This window comes from Lampetra planeri, chromosome 46, assembly GCF_965212315.1.
Source record: "Lampetra planeri chromosome 46, kcLamPlan1.2.h2, whole genome shotgun sequence".
NCBI lineage: Eukaryota > Metazoa > Chordata > Hyperoartia > Petromyzontiformes > Petromyzontidae > Lampetra > Lampetra planeri.
The window spans coordinates 6,933,957-6,954,210 of record NC_136152.1 but is presented as its reverse complement, the minus strand read 5'-3'; the positions used below and the strand labels follow the sequence as shown (position 1 = coordinate 6,954,210).

Genomic DNA, 20,254 nt, shown 5'->3' with positions numbered 1-20,254 from the left:
AGCGTACGCATTTGGGTTAACCCCCCTCCCTCCTCCATGCGTACGTACTAAATGGATGGCCCCTAAACAGCGTGTGCTGCAGGGGATACAGAACGTGCTGCGATGTCGTACTGAATATTTCCATTGCTGTAAACGAGGGATGAGCATCACCCCAATGCTCATTTGAGCAATAAATACTTTGACTTTGACATGTGATTTGAGTGATGGGATCCGATTTCATCCAATGCAGAATTTGGGGCCTAGAATGAGAGCAGATAAAAATAAACAGTCCATTAACCACCCGAAGGTACAAGACGACCCTTAAAATAGCGGCTATAAGAGCCATCAATCAATGGACAGAGCATTCGTGCCTTCAGATAAACTACACGCACATACTACCGTGTGCAATTTTTCATTTTTAGCACTCGAAGGGGATTGATTCGATTGGTGGTGCTCTGGAAGTGGCACAATGGTTTGCATATACTGTACTGTTACAAGTGGTCAGCAAATTTTTGACAACATATTGAAAGTAACCAGTCTCATAAAGAACTCCTCTTATCCATGACCCTATTACCCATGACTTCCCTTTTCCTCGGGAACTGAGGTCCTCGAAAGCTTATATAACTAACATCACATTTGAGCTTGACAAATGACGATAGGTCACTTTTTACAACTTAAACTTCTGTACAGTGCCTGCGTTTTCTGGAAACGGGTCTAAGTCCGTGGGCGAGGCATTGGAACGCCACAATACCCGATTTTGGCAAACTCACCAAACTTGACATTGTACGTGTTTGTTGGGGTTTTTTTGTATTTCCTCATTTGATGACAGTGTCTGGGAACAAAACTGAGCAATTCCGTGTTCTAAGTTAAACGTGACGTTGGTACGTGTTAGTTGGCTTTTCTTTCGTATTGCCTCATCTGATGACAAAAGTGTCTTAAGAACTAAAAACTGTTGAGGAAAATGGCGAGGCCCTGTCCTCCGTTGGAGTACTGGGGAGAATTGTCCTGACTTGTCCAGGGGTCAAATTTTTTCTACGGTAGGTCCAGTGAGTTTGTAACTGGGAGGCTAAAGGTTTACGCAAGAACGTGGGGGTTTATTTAAGGGTGATTCTGAAGGGGGCATTGGGTTCTGCAGTATGCCTCAGACCCAGCTTTAGGCTTTTCTGTGTGTAACATTTGCAGTACTGCGTGTAATAATACAATAGCGACAGCTCCTCTTATCTATCATAGAGAGATTGATATCCCGGATGCTATTATCCACAGGGTCATCCGTGAATTTACTCCAGTTACCTGCACAATTGTTGTTGTTGTAGATACTCGGAATAGGGCCGTGGAGGCAACGTCTTCCACGGACAAGAGGAACTGCCGGTAATAGGGTCACGGATAAAAAGTTATCTTCAGTAAATTACCTTTTATCAGGAGAGCGTCACTGAGTGAGAATTCTCTTTTCCAGGAGGGTGCCGTTATTATGATACTTGACCTCATTGTCGTTCGTGAGTGTAAATCATTTGGAAATCATGAGTCCGAGGGAGATGTGCGCCTTGGTGTGAAGACTGAGTAAAACTGGAAGTGGTCAAGTGGCAAAGCGGTCAGAGAATGAACCGCTGAGAAGCGAGGTTTATAAATCTGGGCAGACACACGTGAGTCAACTGGGCTTTTAAGTACTGGGTACGAAGTTCATGATCTCAGCCCATTCACCAAATGACTGACTAAAAAAAACGCGTCAGATTCAATTTAGTTTTTACTTTCGTTAAATCCCAGCTGTGTGAGTAATTAAATAAAGAATCCGTTTGGCATGCGATGTATTTTTTTCTCTTCCAACAGGACGTGGGAATCTCAAAGTAAAAACCTATGGGTTTGTTAAACGACAAGCGCTAAACCGGTAACCCGTTCGTCGTGATCGATTACGGTTAAAAATAATAATCAGGAACTGGCAATCGTTTCCTGCGGAATGCCACAGGAATCAATAATGCCCCAAGTGGTCGTCGCGAACGTACAAACGGGCACGGCATGTGCGGCTCTGACGGGGCTGGCAGCAGCAGCAGCAGCCGCGGCACTTGCGCATCGAGACGACCTCGGCAAGTCTCCGAGCACGTGGTGCGTTCGTTTTTCTCGGTTCAAGTTGCAAGGCGAAGGGGGGGGGGATCAAGGTGGGAATGGCCCCACCCGCATGTCGATGTAGCCTTTGGGCTAATGTTGGCCTCACGTGTGTTGTTGTTGTATTACTGCGCTACCTGTGTTTGTTGTTGTATTACTGGGCTACCTGTTTGTTGTTGTTGTATTACTGGGCTACCTGTGTTTGTTGTTGTTGTATTACTGGGCTACCTGTGTGCTAGCGATGCAGGGCTGCTGCCCGGAACGTCGCCTGTTAGTTGCTTGTTTTTATTTATTTTATTACACGATTTTTATTAACTCACTGTCTGTTGTTGTTGTCGTATCCTCAAATCTTGTAACTCAATTTTAACCCACTTCCCAATGTGGTATCGACTGCAAACTTGGTATACTGATGACAATACTATATTCTATCATGAAACATTGTTTTAACAATATTTTTTATATGTTATGTTTCGGCTTGGGTCTAATTGTGCACGCTCAACTGACATTGCCTGTAAATCACCACGGTCCCTTACGTTATGGCAAGCTTCGGGGCCACTTCCTAGAGTCGTAGGGTCCATTTAATAAAAGCGTTTTTAAAATATTACTTATTATTTAAGGCTACAACACAGTGTTGTTGACGAATGTGGGTTGATTTTTTCTCTCTTTGGCGATGAGGCGTGGTGGTATTGTGCCAAAAGCGTTTGAAACGTGGTTATCGTGCCCTCTCGTGGCTGCCAGGCTCCATGAACACTCCACGTGTTCAACCACGTGGGCGCTCTGCCCCCATCCCTCCCGGGACAACGCCAGCTACGTCCGGGTTAACAACACACGCCATGCGCGCACTTGTTGACAATGCACTGCTGGAGGGTGGGCCCTTCACGCTGTCTTGGGGGCGATTGTTTGACCATACTTCACCAGTCCGGGCCGTATGCCGCTCTGCATTTTTAATACCACGTCGTCGTAGTGCGTTTGATTCCCCTCTAAGCAGGTGACCGTGCAGTACTGTACTCAGCAGAGTGCTGCTGCTGCTGCTCAAGCTGACCTCTTCATCATCAATCACAGACATGAGCACCTGCCAAGACGTGAATCCCACGCAGGGTAAGAACCGAAATCCATCACCACGTTCACCATCCATCACCATCGCCTCTCGCGGCGGATATAAAAACAAATGTAGTTCCTGTATGAAACAATACGAATAGGTTTGAGCCTTTCTAGCGATAAAACAGGAGGCGTTAAGACGTTCAAACACCAAATAGAAACATGTTGCAAGGAATCGAGTTGCCGCATTAACCACAAAGTACTTGTGATGAACATGCAAACAGACATTGCTCTGACAATTATATATAGACACGCATTGTCTGAAACTGATTGGCCTACACCAGAGACGGCAACCTTCTTCATGGCCTATAGTATCACCAGTGTCAGACCAGACACAGCAGCCTTCTTCACGGTCTATAGTATCACCAGTGTCAGACCAGACACAGCAGCCTTCTTCACGGTCTATAGTATCACCAGTGTCAGACCAGACACCAGCAGCCTTCTTCATGGCCTATAGTATCACCAGTGTCAGACCAGAGAGCAGCAGCCTTCTTCATGGTCTATAGTATCACCAGTGTCAGACCAGAGACCAGCAGCCTTCTTCATGGTCTATAGTATCACCAGTGTCAGACCAGACACAGCAGCCTTCTTCATGGTCTATAGTATCACCAGTGTCAGACCAGACACCAGCAGCCTTCTTCATGGTCTATAGTATCACCAGTGTCAGACCAGAGACCAGCAGCCTTCTTCATGGTCTATAGTATCACCAGTGTCAGAACAGAGACCAGCAGCCATCTTCATGGTCTATAGTATCACCAGTGTCAGACCAGAGAGCAACAGCCTTCTTCATGGTCTATAGTATCACCAGTGTCAGACCAGAGAGAACAGCAGCCTTCTTCATAGCCTATAGTATCACCAGTGTCAGATCAGAGACCAGCAGCCTTCTTCATGGTCTATAGTATCACCAGTGTCAGACCAGAGACCAGCAGCCTTCTTCATGGTCTATAGCAGGGGTCTGCAACCTTTAAGACATAAAGAGCCACTTGGACCTGTTTCCGAAGGAAAAAATAAACTGGGAGCCGCAAAACCATTGCAACATTTAAAACAAATATAACACTGCATATATTGTTTCTTACCTTATTGCTATATATATAGGATCGTGCAGTCAGCTGTCAATCTGAATAAAAAAAGGACTTTTTCACTTAACAATGTAAAATATATTTTTGCAAATTAATAGCTAAATTACCTGGTTAATGGGATTTTTGCTCCTGAACCTCAGTGCACAGTGTCTGCACATCAGGGCTGTAAGACGTCACCTTCATTTTCACACAGGCTTGCAAGCTGTCATCTGTGAGGCGTGATCGATGTTTGTTTTTAATATAGTTCATGTTGGAGAAGACCTGCTCACATACATATGTGGAGCCGAAGATCGACAGGACTCCAAATGCATACTTTTTCATGTTTATATAAGTGTTGGGGATGGCATTCCATGTTTCGAATACAAGTTTGTCCTGTTTGGGAAGGTTTTCAATATCACTCCATTTATGATTCTGAGCCAGAATGGCCTTCTGACGGGCAACATCCTCAAGAGTAGCGGTCAAGCATTTGAACTTGGACACCCATATATCTTTGTCGGCTATATCAGCCAGTTCCATCTCAAGATCAGGTTGACTTACACCTGCAAATGCAGTCATATTCAATAGGGATGGATCGATCGCCAGGGGAGTGACAGGGAAGGATAATGTCGTTTTTTCCTCTCTGAACTCACAGAATCGTTTCCCAAACGAACTTTGCATTGTGGTGATTGCAGACTTGAAATATTCCAAATTTATCGTATCATGACTTTGTTTGAACTCTCTCAAAGAGGGAAAGTGAGACAGTGTACCTCTCTGTAAATCTTTGACAAACACTGTCAACTTGCGCTCGAATGCCAAAACCTCCTCCAGCATGTGCAGGGCTGTGCCTCCTTTCCCCTGAAGGGTTGTATTTAGCGTGTTTAGATGTGCTGTCATGTCTACCATAAAATGTAATTTTTCCAGCCACTCTGGCTGTTCCAGCTCAGCAAAGGTGAGCTCTTTGCTGCCCAGGAAGGTTTTTACTTCTTCCAAACATGTGACAAAGCAACGGCAACGTTATTGCCTGTCACCGGGCGGGCAGTGTGGAGCGGAGCGGCGACCTGTCAGCAGCGGCAACGCCAGAGCAGGTGTCACAGTGCGCCTCCTCCCCTCGCTAGCATCCGCCCCGGAGCCGCGGTCAAGGTTCAAAAGAGCCGCATGCGGCTCCGGAGCCGCAGGTTGCCGACCCCTGGTCTATAGTATCACCAGTGTCAGACCAGAGAGAACAGCAGCCTTCTTCATAGCCTATAGTATCACCAGTGTCAGATCAGAGACCAGCAGCCTTCTTCATGGTCTATAGTATCACCAGTGTCAGACCAGAGACCAGCAGCCTTCTTCATGGTCTATAGTGTCACCAGTGTCAGAACAGAGACCAGCAGCCTTCTTCATGGTCTATAGTATCACCAGTGTCAGATCAGAGAACAGCAGCCTTCTTCATGGTCTATAGTATCACCAGTGTCAGACCAGAGACCAGCAGCCATCTTCATGGCCTATAGTATCACCAGTGTCAGACCAGAGACCAGCAGCCTTCTTCATGGCCTATAGTATCACCAGTGTCAGACCAGAGACCAGCAGCCTTCTTCATGGCCTATAGTATCACCAGTGTCAGATCAGAGAACAACACCAAAAGGCGGACAGCACAAGGACAATGCCACTATGAGGGCATTTATCGCTCGGCGTGAGCAGCTGCAAAATGGGACCTTTTTGCCAGTATCAAAGTATGAAAGAACAAGAATAGGTTTAATAATAGTTTTTGTACCCTTTTATCTGGCACAAAACTTGACACCTTTTTACAAGGGATCATGTTTGCATTAACCACAATACCTGTGGTCAAAATGCAAAAAAAAAACAGCACTGATAATGTATGCATTGTCCTTGAAATTGATTGGTCCACACCAGAGACAGCTTTTCTTAGAGCCCAGTCTCATACGGTGTTCGACCAGATGACGCCAAAAGGCGCACAACTCAAAGACAACGCACCATCAGCGTATTGAGAGCTCGGGTAATAATTTACATCATGAGACCTCCTTTGCCAGTAGCAAAATATAATAATAGGTTTATAATAATAGGTTTTAAAAAACTATTATATTTTGCTACTGGCAAAGGAGGTCTCATGATGAAATAAGAAAATAGGTGTTACGCATTCTGGCAATAAAACAGGTGTTAAGATGTTTAAACACCAAATAGAAAAACTTTTGCAAGGAATTATCGGAGCATTGTTTTTGTTTACATGTTCACCACAAGTACGTGTGGTTAATGCGAACTGGTCACAGCCATAGGAATGTGGAATGTTGCACCCCACTGGATAAATGGTCAAAATTTGACTCTTGATAAAAAAAAATGTCCACCCTCATCATGTTCTGTCGTTGCATCTTTATCATCACACTCGAGTGCATTGTATGCATAATAGCCATCAGTCAAGATTAATTAACTGCTAGATGAAAGCTTCTTGGAGTTGTAATCCATCTGAAGCCTGCGCACAAACTCATTGCATCGCTCCATCTCCGCGTAAGACGCCCTCTGGGGGCCTGGATCTCGCCAGTAAACATGGAACGTTGGGCCAACGTTGATCCAACGTTCCATGTTTGTGTTATTGACACATGTTGAGTTTGTTTATTTAGATTGTTACTGTTTGTATGTATGTTGAATTTCTTTTGCACTGTACGCCGCCAACTGCGCTAATCAGCGGTGCGGGGGAAGGACAACAAATGAAACACAAAAAGCAGTTCCAAAGAAATGAGTTTGTCAATCGAGATGATGATTTAAAAGTGCGTAGCTCCAGTGGCTTCCTAATATCGGATGGAAGAGCGTTCCAGACGGCCGCGGAAGCGCATCCGAAAGCGCGCGATGCGGTGACCATCTTTGTTCGATGGTGAGCCAGAAGCTGCTGTGAGGATGACCGGAGTTCGTGTGATGATGGTTTATGCTCCTTGACGAGATCAGCAAGGTATTGTGGTTCATTCGTGGCAAGCACTTTGTGTGTAACGAGCGTGAGCTTGTGATGAGTGGTGCTGGTCACCCACCCCCTCGTGTGCCACAGTGCTGGGCTCTTCATAGGCGCTACTGGCGAGCAGAACGTGGCCCCCAACAGTCTTGTTAAGGCTACACACGGGGGATCTCTTTGTCTTTTCTCCTTCCAGTGGCTGCAGACATCCTCTGCGAGTTCCTGGAAGTTGCCGTCCACATGATCCTCTATGTGCGGCAACTTTACCCGCTTGGCATCTTTGAGAAACGCAGGAAGTACAACGTGCCCGTGCAGGTACAATGCCAACAATCCGTTATTGTAACCTCAGAATGTTTTTTTTTTTAATACTTGTTTATATAATTAATTTATTATTGTGTTTACCCCCTCTTCCTGTAATTGTTCCCTTTTGTAAAATGAGATGATGCATAATAGAGATCTTTTTGTGGGTTAGATCGCGTAAATATAAATGTGTCGTTAAACCTGCCACCACCCGACACAGCCAATTATTAAGGGTTGTCACGTAAACAAAGAAGACCCAATTAGTTACTAGTTGAGCACACCGGTGTGTTGGTGAGTAAACCCACAACACTTACAATTAAGATAATGCAGCTGGGAGAATGAGAGTGCTTCCTGATGGGAATACCTCCGTCTCACCTTCTCTTCGCTCACATTCACGTCACCTTCACTGACATTTCGCTGAGCCAGGGTCACTCTTTTGCAAATTAGACTATCTTGGTCCCTTCGAGTTTCCCACACCTGGTTAAACACAAAAAATATATACACTTGAAATTTCGATGTAAAGCTTTCGTGACTGCAGGGATTCATATTCTTGGTTCTTTTGGTACGTGACTTTACCGAAAGATTCTTTGGTTCTTTTGGTAAAGTCACGTATATAGATAAAATAATAATACATTATTATTTTATAAAATAATAATAATAATAATAAATTATTATTTTATCTTTATACGTGACTTTACCGAAAAAACCAAAGAATAATTCCTGCAGTCACGAAAGCTCCAAAATTAAGATTTTACCGAAAGAACCAAGAATATACACTTGAAACTTTCGTTTTCCTCATCTTCCTCACCGTCCCTTAGCTTAGTGTCCCCACAGAGTATGAGAATCATAGATAAGTAAAAAAATGCCATATAAATTATTGTCCTAAATTGTATAAAGTTTTTTTTATGCGTGTTTATAAATGTACGTAATTGTTGTAATCGCGATAAGTCAAGAAATATGTGCAGTCTGTGCTGTCTGGTTGCCTGGGTGAAAAGTGATGGAGCCATGTCTGAACCCAGTCCTGGTCAGCTGGTTCAAACACACAATAGCAAACAGATTTATAATTACTGTAACTTACTTAGCCCTCTGATGGGTATTAGGGCTGTACCGTGCCTTGTTCGGAATGATGTCCGACGTTTCGGGCCATGTGCTGGGAACTCCTTTAGGGAATGGAAACATCAGACATGCCAAACCACACACAGTACACAAGACAGCACAAACACATCACTGATTTATATTAATAAAAGTGTTTTAGAAATGTATAAGTGTTAACTTCCTTCCAAAAAAACATTTTACTCATGAACAGATTATCAATGTAAACGGTACGCACCTTTTTAAAAATCTTTTTGAAATTGATTCAATCTGGATGTGGTGGACACATTTGAATTTACAACAGTGAATACGTTCCAGAATGTTATCAAATGACAGTTATAATTGATCACGCGTGAGCAATTTACCAAAAACGCACCCCGCTCAAATCGCTGGAAGCTAAGCAGCAGAGTTGAACCTGGATAGTACAGTGGTACCCCGGAGATCGAACTTAATTCGTTCCAGAAAGCCATTCGAACACCAATTTGTTCAAACACCGAATTAATTTTCCCCATAAGAATAAATGTAAATTACATTAATTGGTTCCAGACACAAGAAATCTCTCATTATAAAGCATTTTTACACGAAGTTTACAGTAATTACATCCATAAAAGCATACAAAAAAACAAGAAACAATAAATAAATGGAATAAATGAATAAATATATGGAATAAATTAAATAAATGAACATTGAACTTCACTTTACCTGTAGTAAGGAGAGTTGATGGCTTGAATGGAAGGTGGTGAGGAGGAGGAGGTGGTAAAACCTTTGTCTGGGCAGGCGTCATGCACGCTGCCATACGTGTCTCGGCCATACAGGTCCTTTTAAGTCGCGATTGGCCGTTCGACCTCCGAATTTCGTTCGGTTTCCGGGGCAAAAAATGTTCGGAAATATCGTTCGAACACCGATTTGTTCGAGTTCTGGTGCGTTCGATCTCCGAGGTTCTACTGTACTTGAATGGGAGGACCACCATACGCATTCGTGACCGACAGCAGAGGGCAGTGCAGAACATCCGTTGTCCCATCGGCACGCTGCCCACCTTCACTAATCCGCACCGACCAGCACGGTGAAGTGTGGCCCATTAACCTCTGCGTGACCCACACGGCATGGGTAGGCACTCATCCAGCAGTGCATTAACTAAAGGCCTCGGATTCTTTTGCTTCCTGACCCACACCGGGCGGGCACAGCGCGCCGGCACGGCTCAAAAGGAGGTTTGAGTTGCTTCCGTGTGAATCACATTTGCAGTGCGGAATGTATAAAGTTTCAACAGTTGTTTTGTTTGTTTGCAGATGTCTTGCCACCCAGAGGTGAACAAATACATCGAGGATACTTTGCACTGCATTCGGCCTCTGTTGGAACAGGTGTGTTTTGGAGTGTGTTGTTACACACCACAGTTACAGATTGACATTATATGGTACTACACATGCACTTGCTTACCTGCCCTAAGTGCGTTTACATTGTGGGGTTTCATCATTGCCTTTCCGCAACGACAGAATGCCGTGGAGCAGTTTGTGGTGGCCATTGTGAACAAGGAGAATAAGCCGGTGGAGCGGTTTGTCTTCGAGATATCGCCACCCAACGTTGCGTCGCACAGGTAACCGTCACGATCATTGTCGTTGGCCATGATCAATCCACTGCTACGTAAAGGCCACTTCCAAGCCATCACCATCCCTTGCAGTCCTGTGATCTATCAATCCACCTAGAATCTGCACACGAGCTGTAACAGCTTGAAATGTATACGGATTGTAACGTTGCTAAGTAAACAACTATGAAACAACAAATACTGTATTCTTGTTGAAAATTATTTACCTAGGCCGGTGTGCCCAAGTCTTTCTGACCTTGAGTTTGCCAATTATCTTCAGTTTTTTTTAATCATGATCAGGCATCCTGCTTTAAGAAAGTCCCTGCACATAAATAGGAAATTGTCCATGCTGGAAAAAACCCTGTGAGCTTACCTGTTGAAGATAACCGTGATTTGGTCATGCGTGCACATAACAGATCGCACGCATAAAGGATGCACACCTCATGGTTGGAGCTCACTCGGTAAGCCTGCACTGTTCTTGCCCCATTGGCAGCTTAGATGAGATGCTGGCCGGGCTTGAGAGAGCTCTACGAGCCTTCCTGCTCAAGATCAGCGTGGCCGACTCCATCCTCGAGGAGAACCCTGCAGGTGCTCTTCCACCGAGTGTCACCATTATACCTTCGACTTTAGCCCTTTGCCCGGCTGTTTAGCACATCGCATTACGCAGCTGCGCGGTAACATGTTGCGTTGCGGTGGTAAGATGTTAACTACCTCGCCCGGTATACATGAGGGTCGCGGGTTCGATCCCGACCCTGACGCCTGTTGTATATTTGGAGTTTGCGTGTTTCTCTGCCCCCGTGGTCGTGTGGATTTTTCTCAAGATCCTCCAGTTTTTCCCTCCACATTTATAATAAACTTGCTTTTAGAGTCTTTGACTGCTATAAATGTCCACGTGATAAGCCACTTCGTTGAACTATCATTTCTAGCCAGGTCGCCTCTGAAAAAGAGCTACATAGCTCGGTGGGCCTTAACTGGCGAACTATTTATTTATTTATTTAGGTCTTCATCAGAGCCACATTGTCCCATGATATTCCAGTGACCCTTTTAATCATTGGTGATCTTGTCTTTGAGGGTCAAGAATATGCAAATAAAGCATTTGTTTGCATCAGCTGTTGTGCATACCGTAATCCAGCTGGGAGGTGGAGCGGTGGCGCAGTGGTTCGTGTACTGCGCTAGGAACCCGGCGACCTGCATTCGATTCACGGCCACGATTCAGCATCAGTGGAGATTGATACCTGAACCAGTCCTGGGTCTGTCTTACCCTCCCTTCACCAAGCTCTACTGGGTAGAGTTGTGTAGCATAATGGAAAGGGGATTTTATTTTTGTTGGATATGATCGATGTTTAGTTCAGCATAAGAGGAGAGATGGATAAACATCTATTGTATATCAATAGTCAAATGATGATACACATTTTCAATAACATGTGTCTGTTTTGTGTGCGATTGTATTGTTTTTATAGATTGTTCTTTCACAATATTTGTGCACACATTGGAGAACGCCATCGCGAGCACAGAGGTTGTTCAAATGCAAAAGGTAATTCTTTGCACTTTCATAAACCCCCCCCCCCCGACCTTACAGAGTGGCAGGTCAAGAGGCGTTTAGGAACAGGAAATTGAAACCACGCAGACGAACACTTTTTTACATTTTTTTTGTCAATACGTCCATCGTCAACATCAGCGCGCCGCATTATTAAATGATCGGTACGTACAGATAGGGTCACCAAACGAGTGGGACTCTTCTTAAGTCGGCGTCAATTGTTTGGCTCTTGTGAGATTTAAAATATTGCGTGTCAGGATAAGCGATATTAAATTACACTTGCTGATTTCTGATTGCAATCAAAAATGGTTTTGTGATAAACTACACCACTGTGATGGAAATCACGTGTATGAAAACAGTGGCACAAACACATTAATCTGCTAATTGAGAATAGACATGGATTGATATATATAAGCAGAACTCCATTCTGTGTCTCCACATATACAAATACAATTTTAAAGATGTAGTCTATCAGCCAGACCATCAGCAGATTCAGGCTTGTTAAACAAATATTGCAGGATTACCAGATTTTATTGGGACTCGTATGCCATATAAAGTATGGTACCTCAATTCGATGCAAAAGGCAATAATACAGTGAAGCTCATTGTGTTTTGCCGTAGAGCATTGACTCATCTGTTGTGTTATTTCTGTGGATGTACTTTGGCGTCTTGGAAGAGCTTTCCGTTGGTCCAAGCTGATGAAGAAGAGATAGCGATGTCTTCAGCAAGAATGGTCCCTTTGAAGACCATGTCTTCAGCCATATTTAAAGTAAGCATGGATTGGAATTCCGAACACACAGAACAGATGTGTTGTTTTGACAAGATGATATGCAACTCGCCTTTTCTCCGTACCTATCGTGAGATGCTACTCTTTAGCTATGATGATGTGTGCGAGTGTTAATGTTCGTAACCGGTCAATTTTGTATGGCTGCTTTGAGTGAAATTCTAATTTGTTTTAATCATAAAATTTGTGTGCGTTTAGTACATTGCTTATTTGACCGTCAGGTTCGCACTGACCAATTCACCCTTTCCCGTTCCAAAACGTCTGCAAGTTGCAGGGTTGGTGCCCTGTTCACCACTGAATCTAGGAACGTGCAAGCATTTAGAGGCACAGCGCCATTGTTTTTATACTCTCCGCAAAGATCCGTAGCGACATGACTCTATGATAGCTGGCATGGCCTTGTGGGAGCCTTGGTACGTCTTTGGGGTGGAAAACGCACCGATAAATTTATTGTATTTGTTTTTCTTCCGATTCGTTTGCAATGACGTACACTGATGGATAACGTACATGTACAGTGAGGGAAAAAAGTATTTGATCCCCTGCTGATTTTGTACGTTTGCCCACTGACAAAGAAATGATCAGTCTATAATTTAATGGTAGGTTTATTTGAACAGTGAGAGACAGAATAACAACAACAAAATCCAGAAAAAACGCATGTCAAAAATGTTATAAATTGATTTGCATTTTAATGAGGGAAATAAGTATTTGACCCCCTCTCAATCAGAAAGATTTCTGGCTCCCAAGTGTCTTTTATACAGGTAACGAGCTGAGATTAGGAGCATACTCTTAAAGGGAGTGCTCCTAATCTCAGCTTGTTATCTGTATAAAAGACACCTGTTCACAGAAGCAATCAATCAGATTCCAAACTCTCCACCATGGCCAAGACCAAAGAGCTCTCCAAGGATGTCAGGGACAAGATTGTAGACCTACACAAGGCTGGAATGGGCTACAAGACCATCGCCAAGCAGCTTTGTGAGAAGGTGACAACAGTTGGTGCGATTATTCGCAAATGGAAGAAACACAAAAGAACTGTCAATCTTTCTCGGCCTGGGGCTCCATGCAAGATCTCACCTCGTGGAGTTGCAATGATCATGAGAACGGTGAGAAATCAGCCCAGAACTACACGGGAGGATCTTGTCAATGATCTCAAGGCAGCTGGGACCATAGTCACCAAGAAAACAGTTGGTAACACACTACGCCGTGAAGGACTGAAATCCTGCAGCGCCCGCAAGGTCCCCCTGCTCAAGAAAGCACATATACATGCCCGTCTGAAGTTTGCCAATGAACATCTGAATGATTCAGAGGACAACTGGGTGAAAGTGTTGTGGTCAGATGAGACCAAAATGGAGCTCTTTTGCATCAACTCAACTCGCCGTGTTTGGAGGAGGAGGAGGAATGCTGCCTATGACCCCAAGAACACCATCCCCACCGTCAAACATGGAGGTGGAAACATGCTTTGGGGGTGTTCTTCTGCTAAGGGGACAGGAAAACTTCACCGCATCAAAGGGACGATGGACGGGGCCATGTACCGTCAAATATTGGGTGAGAACCTCCTTCCCTCAGCCAGGGCATTGAAAATGGGTCGTGGATGGGTATTCCAGCATGACAATGACCCAAAACACACGGCCAAGGCAACAAAGGAGTGGCTCAAGAAGAAGCACATTAAGGTCCTGGAGTGGCCTAGCCAGTCTCCAGACCTTAATCCCATAGAAAATCTGTGGAGGGATCTGAAGGTTCGAGTTGCCAAACGTCAGCCTCGAAACCTTAATGACTTGGAGAAGATCTGCAAAGAGGAGTGGGACAAAATCCCTCCTGAGATGTGTGAAAACCTGGTGGCCAACTACAAGAAACGTCTGACCTCTGTGATTGCCAACAAGGGTTTTGCCACCAAGTACTAAGTCATGTTTTGCAGAGGGGTCAAATACTTATTTCCCTCATTAAAATGCAAATCAATTTATAACATTTTTGACATGCGTTTTTCTGGATTTTGTTGTTGTTATTCTGTCTCTCACTGTTCAAATAAACCTACCATTAAAATTATAGACTGATCATTTCTTTGTCAGTGGGCAAACGTACAAAATGAGCAGGGGATCAAATACTTTTTTCCCTCACTGTACGTCATTGGAATGAAATCAGAAGAAAAACTGGGAAAGAGTTAACCGCCCACCAACCAGTCCCGGAAAATTACAGTGACAGTTTGAGGCAGGCCCCGCACAACAAATGTATGTCTGTTTATTTTTTTACATGGCTGCACAACAAATATCCTTTACGCAGAAACCCATTAAGGACTTTTTTTCAGAGTTATAAAGTAATTCAATGTAAGCTGTTGCCCATTTATTATTCTCAGTTTTAAATTTCTATTAGAAGTGTTGCTTTTATAAAGCTTCTTGAATTATACTGTAAACCACATAGTAATGTACATAACTCTATACAGTAAAACTTTGGATTGCGAGCATAATTCGTTCCGGAAACGTGTTTGTAATCCAAAGCACTCGTATATCAGTTGTGATCACGTGACGCTCGGCAGACAAAGCATATACACGTACTACTCGTATTGCAAGACCTCGCTCGTTTATCAAATTAATATTTATTTAAAAAATTTGCTCGTCTTGCAAAACACTCGCAGACCAAGTTACTCGCAATCCAAGGTTTTACTGTAGTAATTTATCTGTAATCACTTAGTTATAAGTTATATTGTTTAAAACCGTTTTTGATTTGTTTTTGTCCAATAATCTATATGTGCGTGGTGTAAATGTAATTTTCTTCTCTCGCCGTTTCATATATCCGTTTTTATCTCGAACCCCAGTGAGTTGGATATGTGATGGTGCGCTATGTTCTGTGGCTGAAACCACCAAACTCTTTGCACTGAGAAATATTTGATTCAGAGTGGAGTTTTCAAGTAGGTTGCCATAGTTCATGAATACATAAGCACCCTGAAGCACTAAATAACTGCTCCACGCATGGATTGCATTCCTGCAAATAAACGACCACTTACTACGCATGCTTGGGAAACAATGACATTTGACCATTTACATTTTAATTAAGTTATTGCATTTTGTGTTATGATTCAGCAACGTTCATCTCGCAGCACAGAGCAAAGATAACACGTGCACGGTCTTTTTTGTCAATCCACTGCTGGATGAGGGCCTTGCCACACTATGCAAGTCATAGGGGCTCTACTCTTCGGTTTTTTCGGTAAAGTCACGTAGGTAAAAAACTAAATAAACATGCGTCTCAGAAATAGCTCTCTTCATACGCTATAGTAATTTTGCTGGAGCAGCCACCCGATGACAGAGGCTTGTGTTGCCTTCGAAACGTCGTGGTTTGTTTTAATTTTAATTTATTTTATTTAGTTTTTTACCTACGTGACTTTACCGAAAAAACCAAAGAGTATGGATCCTTGCAGTCATGAAAACTTCAAATCTAGAATCATCGGGGCTATTTGACTATAAGTCACACAAGTCCTTGCGGTTTTGTCAAGGTAGGAGCATACAAGTACCGGACAACAGTATTGCTGCACTGATCTCTGTTGTCTAACATGCAACCAAAAATTGTTATGGCTATAACACCTGCCATGCATGGTGGTCACTCAACCAAAGCACTTATCCAGGCTAAACAATGCGTAGCTTTCGAGATATGATGAGTTCAGGTGCATTATGGATGAGTAAGTAATGAGGCAAGGTAACAAAGTAACACATATCTTAGATAATGCATATGTTTGGATTTTAACATTGTGGAATTTTTGTTTGTGTGGCTGCAGATGCAAATGTATGTGGAGGAGAGTTCAACCAAGACTTAATAAGAACAATAATACATTTTTATATAGCATTGCTCATACAAAATTACATCTCACAGTGTGGTACAGTACGTCCTCGGCTTACGCGGTAGATGCGTTCCTGAAAAGTGCCGTGTTAAGTGAAAAATGCGTTTCACCAAAACATAAATAATGTAACGATAAAGTTTGCCGAGATTCGATGTACGACTGAACGCACACAGTGAGATGGTGGGACAAATAATGGAGCGTATGCCGCCGCCACGTTACTGTCTCATTCCGCGTACGGAATCAGTCTGCTCTGCTGCACAGTTTAAGAAAGTAGTTCGTCATCGACCGCACAGACTGCGTTCTAACGGGTGCGTTGTACGTTGTAACTTTATAAAAAAAAAATCAGATGGGGAGCCAATGAAGGGAATTCAGGACCTCGTCATAATTTTGGACTGATTTAATCTGTTCAATAACAAAATTCGGGAGACCATATGAAAGAGAACGGCAGTAAAACAGCTTGGAGGGTACAACGGCATGAATGGATGTTTCAGCAGCCGCGTGAGTTAGAGATGTACTATAAAGATGAAAGAACATTTACAGGAAAGGCAAGATTGGCGAGTAAAAGACAGCTCCAAATCCAAAATGTGTAATTCCTTGACAACAATCAAGTCAGAGTTGAATAAATAAAGCTTGTGGTAGAAATGTCAATGTACCTTTTGTTAACGATGAGGATACCGGTTTTCCATGCTACAGTAATCCCTCGCCAACCACGAGGATTAGTCTTCCTGAAAACCCTTGCGGTTGGTAAATTTGCGGTTGGTAAAGGCCTATGGGAAAAAGGGGGTTAGGGGAACCACGGCCACGGTCAGACTCATCATAGCTTAAGTTGCCCGTTTATTAACTAAAGGCCGAATAAAATACGGTACATTACACAACAGAATAAAATATAAAGAAACATTACATTAACTTTACATACCTTTAATTTTAACGATGACGAGATGATAGGGGAAGGGCTCAGCCCACCGTCTTCCTCCAGGCCACAGATGCAAAGAGGAGTTGATGTTTCCCAGTGGGAGAAAGTAGATAAGGAAAAGTCGAGGACCAAGAGTAGAACACGAGAGATTAAGAATATGGACCTTTTATAGAAATATAAAGCAATGTTGATCATAAAGATTAGAGAACCAAGCGAGAAAAGCTTCAGAGGCTCCCAGACGGCTGTGTAGGCACTCGAGGAGAATAAAGCGGTCAAGTGTGTCGAAGGCAGCCGATAAATCCAGGAGAACCAAACAAGGGAGCCAGAAGATGATTCGGGAACACGCAATAGAGCAGTGTTAGTTGAATGATTTGCCCGTAAACCAGAATGCAGTGGATCATAAAAGTTCTATTTGATAAGGTGGTTAAATAAATGGATAAGCATGACATGTTCAAAGAATCTTAGATATACTCTTTGATTCTTTCGGTAAAGTCACGTAAGCCAAAGGCTTTTCCCACCTGATGATGGATGCTTGTGTTGCGCCTGAAACGTCGTGATTTATTTTATTTTCTACCTACGTGACTTTACCGAAAGAACCAAAGAATATAGATTCCTGCAGTCACGAAAGCTTCGAATCAATCTTAGATATGAAAGGGAAATTAGAAATGGGATGAAGATGTACTAAATTGTGGTAGAGTGAGTTTTTTTTCTTTCAGAATCGGGGTAACAGTTGCCATCTTTATTTAATTTAGGACAAGATGAGAAGAAATGTATTGATTTGGGTTATTTATAGAGCAAGGAACAATAAATGGGGACATTAAAGGACCCAGTCGGGAAGTGTTTTTTTTAGGTCACGAATTATCAAACCTATCACCCTTTCATCAACAAGTGAAGGGAGCTCCATGGAGGACAGGGAGGACGAGGGAGACCTTCAGTCAAAGATGGAACAATAGACGCTCTAATATCCTGCATTATATTTAAAACATATTTCCAAATCAATTTTCTCACAAAGGGCTGCAGATGACAATGAACTCCTGATGACTTTGACCATGTGCTCCAACCCTCGCTGCCTATAGGAATTGCCTTCCCTCTGGACTAAGCTGTCTGTATCGTCATGAATTCTGTGCACTGTAAAGTTGAGAGAACATGCAGTAATGTGGCTCTTTGCTGACTGCTGGCAAGCTGGTCCATGAGGACGACGTGGCTTTGTGGTCGGTGTTAAGTTATGGTAATGTCAAGCGGATCAAAGTATCGTTCGTGACTTGACTCTGGAATAGCTTTGGAACGCAAAATGAATGGCAGGCAAAGCTCATACTAATGCTAGGCTGGTAGGTCTTTTGTATTGCACGACATTGACACGTTTATTAATGAACAACCATTGTTTTTACCTAATGCTGCACAATGTTTGCATGCATGTGGGCACGCATGGGTGTGAAAGATATAATTGATAGAAGTTTGAACACAAAACCAACAATGTATTTGTTTCATATATTTTTTACAATACAGTGCGTGTAGTTGGTAAATACGAAGGTATAAAGAGCGTCGCAATGTTTTTTTAGCAATATTGTATGCTGTTGATTTCTATACAAATAAAATGCTGTGGAGATGGAGTGATGAGATCGACTTATTTGCAGGAGAGGGGGATGGATTGTGGGATCGCAGGACTGCGTGGGATGACGCCAGCATTGGGAAACTTTCATCCAGCATTGGACAAAACGTGAATGATGATGAACATATACTGCTGTCACATTGGAACAAATTCTCAATCGTTGATGTGGGAATAGCTGAGGTTTCCCTCTTTTAAAACGACTTACTGTGCCTTAAACACTTTCCTATGAAGTCAAATTACTGTCTCAACCATTCCATATTGTTAAGGCAACTGAGGTGGCCAAATTATAGGTGAGTATAATGAGCCAACACCACCGAGATATCCTGGGTTTGAATCGAGACAGCCACCAGCGATTTCACTGTTCTCAAGCACTTTAGTCAATTGAATATCTCAGGCAATGCCCGTACACAAAATTCATTACGCTTTGTTTTGCACTTAATTTAGTTACATTCCATCTCTGAAGATGAAATATACCGGGTTGACTGCGATGTCAGTCTTACAGCAGTGTGGGATGGTGCGGACCCGTAATGCGTAACGGATAAAAAGCAACTTCATTTTTTTCAATAAGTCTGAAAATCTGTTGCACTGTTGTGTGAGATTTCAATGGCTTCTCCTTATCTCACGTGACGATAGCATATTTATTTATTTAGAAGAACAAAATAAATCCAACTCGCGCTGACCAGCTCCGTACTTTCCAACAACCCAGAGTGATGGCTGATCCAGAGCAACATTGTGTAATTAGCCTGTGATGTCCACAGTATAAAATAGATTTCCACTTTATTGGTATATTTGCTATGCATGTGACTCGATCGATGCTTATTCCTAGGCACACGATATGTGCATCTAATATTCTACTTGAGAATAGATTTGTGTACATAATATGCAAATTATGTTACATTTAGGCTCATGGAGCAAACAACTGTACTAAGGAAACACAAAACTCATGTCAATAAGATAAAAACAATCAAACTGTACACGAGAGAATCAGTTTCTGAATTGTAACCCTGACAGGTAATTGATTTTATGGTTATACATTTTATATTACAAAACACGTAATATATTCACACATGTATTGCGCCAAATGTGTACTCCGTTTCGAGTGCCAATATGTATTAAAATATAAATTATTCGCATATCGGAGCTGCTTTATTTATGAATCGTGCTTCTGAAGAACATTTTATGCAAATGTTGAGTCAACAATGGCTTTCCGTGGAAACCTTGAAATAGCACGTGCTTTGAGTGTATTGTGGTGGAGTGATGGCTATTTTGGCAAACTTCATGGCCACGGGGGCGATGGCTAGTTGCGGCAACAAAACACCGTGCATGTCGTGCAATTTGACCTCGATGTCATCCGCCCTCCCGTTCATAAAGGCCGTGCGTGCAGCGTTGCATAAACCTCGCCAACCAATAACAAGTGACCAGCTCAGAAGGCAGATGGAAGGGGCATT

At 43.0% G+C, this 20,254-nt stretch overlaps 1 protein-coding gene across 6 annotated transcripts; it reads left to right on the top strand.

The window, feature by feature from the left end:
• The first annotated feature begins 1,221 nt into the window (after positions 1 to 1,221).
• MAD2L2 (mitotic arrest deficient 2 like 2) lies at positions 1,222 to 18,807 on the top strand. 6 transcript variants are annotated; one of them, XM_078615241.1, is made up of 10 exons: positions 1,230 to 2,076; positions 2,815 to 2,893; positions 3,089 to 3,174; positions 7,370 to 7,488; positions 9,852 to 9,923; positions 10,056 to 10,156; positions 10,638 to 10,732; positions 11,605 to 11,678; positions 12,357 to 12,449; positions 16,222 to 18,807. In XM_078615241.1, exons 2-10 carry the CDS (start codon positions 2,820 to 2,822, stop codon positions 16,258 to 16,260), a joined length of 753 nt encoding a protein of 250 aa, XP_078471367.1. In that variant the 5' UTR covers positions 1,230 to 2,076; positions 2,815 to 2,819; the 3' UTR covers positions 16,261 to 18,807. The 6 variants fall into 6 exon arrangements, with proteins under 6 accessions (XP_078471365.1, XP_078471367.1, XP_078471369.1 ...); XM_078615243.1 differs by having other exon boundaries at positions 1,231 to 2,076; positions 3,092 to 3,174; XM_078615239.1 differs by lacking the exon at positions 2,815 to 2,893 and having other exon boundaries at positions 1,222 to 2,076.
• Positions 18,808 to 20,254: the final 1,447 nt, after the last annotated feature.